The sequence below is a fragment of the Enhydra lutris genome, unplaced genomic scaffold (assembly GCF_002288905.1).
Source record: "Enhydra lutris kenyoni isolate GAN:26980312 unplaced genomic scaffold, ASM228890v2 scaffoldscaffold13, whole genome shotgun sequence".
Lineage (NCBI taxonomy): Eukaryota > Metazoa > Chordata > Mammalia > Carnivora > Mustelidae > Enhydra > Enhydra lutris.
In genome coordinates this window covers 33992234-33994341 of record NW_019154097.1, presented here as the reverse complement: position 1 = coordinate 33994341, position 2108 = coordinate 33992234, and the positions used below count along the sequence as shown (strand labels likewise).

The 2108-nt window shown below is 58.5% G+C and overlaps 1 protein-coding gene across 1 annotated transcript in view; it reads right to left on the bottom strand.

Annotated features, from left to right (window-relative positions):
• Positions 1 to 1167: 1167 nt before the first annotated feature.
• The window catches only part of LOC111146111 (paired related homeobox 2), a 43282-nt gene continuing 42341 nt past the window's right edge, over positions 1168 to 2108 (bottom strand). The window contains exon 4 of the mRNA XM_022501505.1: positions 1168 to 1604. Coding sequence (XP_022357213.1) covers positions 1469 to 1604 — 136 coding nt within the window. The 3' untranslated portion in view covers positions 1168 to 1468. The remainder of the gene's footprint in view (positions 1605 to 2108) is intronic.

The following is a 2108-nucleotide window of genomic DNA, read 5'->3' as shown; positions in this document are numbered from 1 at the left end:
AAATCCCAGACGAAGTACCGGGGAGAAGGTCTTGGGGTGAATGCGGGAGAATGGGGAGGGGTCCTCCCCTCACTCAGACATATCCTTAGCATACCTTCTAACACAGAAATGGGGATTGTCTCCCACACAAGGATTGTTACGAGGCTTTGACCTGTTTGAGGTCACCTAGAAGATGTAACCCATGGGGCGGGGGACAGCTGACACCTGGGGCATTTGCTACAGTGTGGGCAGGGCAGACTATGGGAGAAGAGGTCCCTCTGATTGGCTGCATTGGGGTGTGACCACTGTGTCACAACGAGGGCCATCACCAGGAGGGGCTGGTCATCTTTATGCCCTCTGGGGGTCAGGGAGTGCTGTGCTACTTGCTGGGGACTGGTTGGAGTCACTATTGGCAGAAATGACTCTGAACTTCCCTGGAGGATATGCCCCGCAGAAGAGGCTGGAGGGGGCCGGGCAGAAGGGGCTGCCTTCTGGCTACAACCACTCCCTTCACCCTGGTTTCCTGCCAAGTCATGTCATTAGCTGGTGGTATGTGTGTCCTCTGTCACCCACAGGTATCATCTGCAAAAAGGTGGGTGCACTTGGATAAGGTCTTCCAGTGTCCTTGGCTGTTAGGACCACTCCTCTGTCCTTCGAAGCTGCATGGGACCTCTACTATGCACCCCTACTTCCCAGGTCATTTACCTAGGCCCCAGGAGTGTCCCACACCTTCTGCATGCCCAGAGATAAGAGACTTAATTCCAGCATCTGCCCTCCACCCACAGTCCGGCCAGCCCAGGGATCCATGGTCACCCACTCTGCCCCCAACCATAGGGCAGAGGGGACACTCTCTGCCCAGACAGGGAAGGGATCTGCCCAGAGTCACACAGCAGGGTTTCTCCCAAACACCTAGGTGCCCGTTGGGGTTCAGGGCAGGCCTCTGTCCTCCTACCCGACTCCCCACCCGTGGGGCTCTGATGGATGATGGATTCATTCGTGAGAAGGCTCAGACATGAGGGCATCTGGCCTTGGGATGGTGGCTGGTCTGAGCTGGGCCCAGGGCAGGCCTCATGAGGGCTGCAGGCCAGAGCAGGGCCCCAGAAGGCCATCCACTCAATTGCTTTGCTGACTTCATCCGCCTTCCCTCAAACTTTTTGGGGCTTAAAGTTTTTTTTGTTTTGTTTTGTTTTTATTTCTTAAAGAAAAAAGCTTTTCGGTTTTAATACACAAAATAAATGTAGTCCTTGGTGGGCTCCTTCTCCATCTCTGGCCCAACCCCTCCAAAGGTCATGGGCCAAGGTCTCCCTTGGCTGTAGACAAAGGGCTCCCAGCATCTCAGCAGCCTCTTGGGCCCAGCAGTCTGGACTGGAGAGAGGGGCCAGGAGAGCCCAATCAGCCTGCCCTGGAGACAGCAGACAGGAGGTCACTTTCATGTCTGCCCTCTTGGCTGTTAGAGCAGGGAGGCAGCAGGGTCCTGGGGGGCCGGTCATCAGTTCACCGTGGGCACCTGGCTGTGGTGCCGGCTGAACTCCTTGGCCTTGAGACGGAGGCTGGCGATACTGTTGGCCATGTTGACTCCTTGGGTCGCAGGGCCTGGGCCTCCAGGGCTGTAGGGTGGCACCGTGCTGGGGGGCGACAGAAGGCACAAGAACATGTGGCTCTGACCAATTCCGGCTGACCACTTCCGGCTGCCAGGCCTGGACCCCAGCCTCTGGTCCTTCTGTCTCGCCTCCTCCCTTGACTCTCCTGGGAAGCCCTCCCCCCGGGGCCGGGCATGGCTGGGGCTGCAGGCTCTGGGGAGGAGTCAGAAACAAGTACAGACCCCACCGGACACGGAGCAGCCTCCCTGGGTCCTGCTCACCCTCAGTACCCCTGCAGGGCCAGGCGCACAGCGGGATGGGGGAGGAGGGAACACACACCTGTTCAGAAGGATGCCTCTGGGTGGGTCTCCCTAGGTAAGGACAGGGCGGGAGAGCTGGCAACCATGGGCATCATAGGGATTCTGACCCCACGGGCCCACCTGCTGGATCTCGCCTCGCACGAGACCAGGGCCCCAGCAGAGCGCCTCACACAAGCACTCGTGTGCACATGTGCTCACAATCATGCAACTCTCGCACACACACCCACAC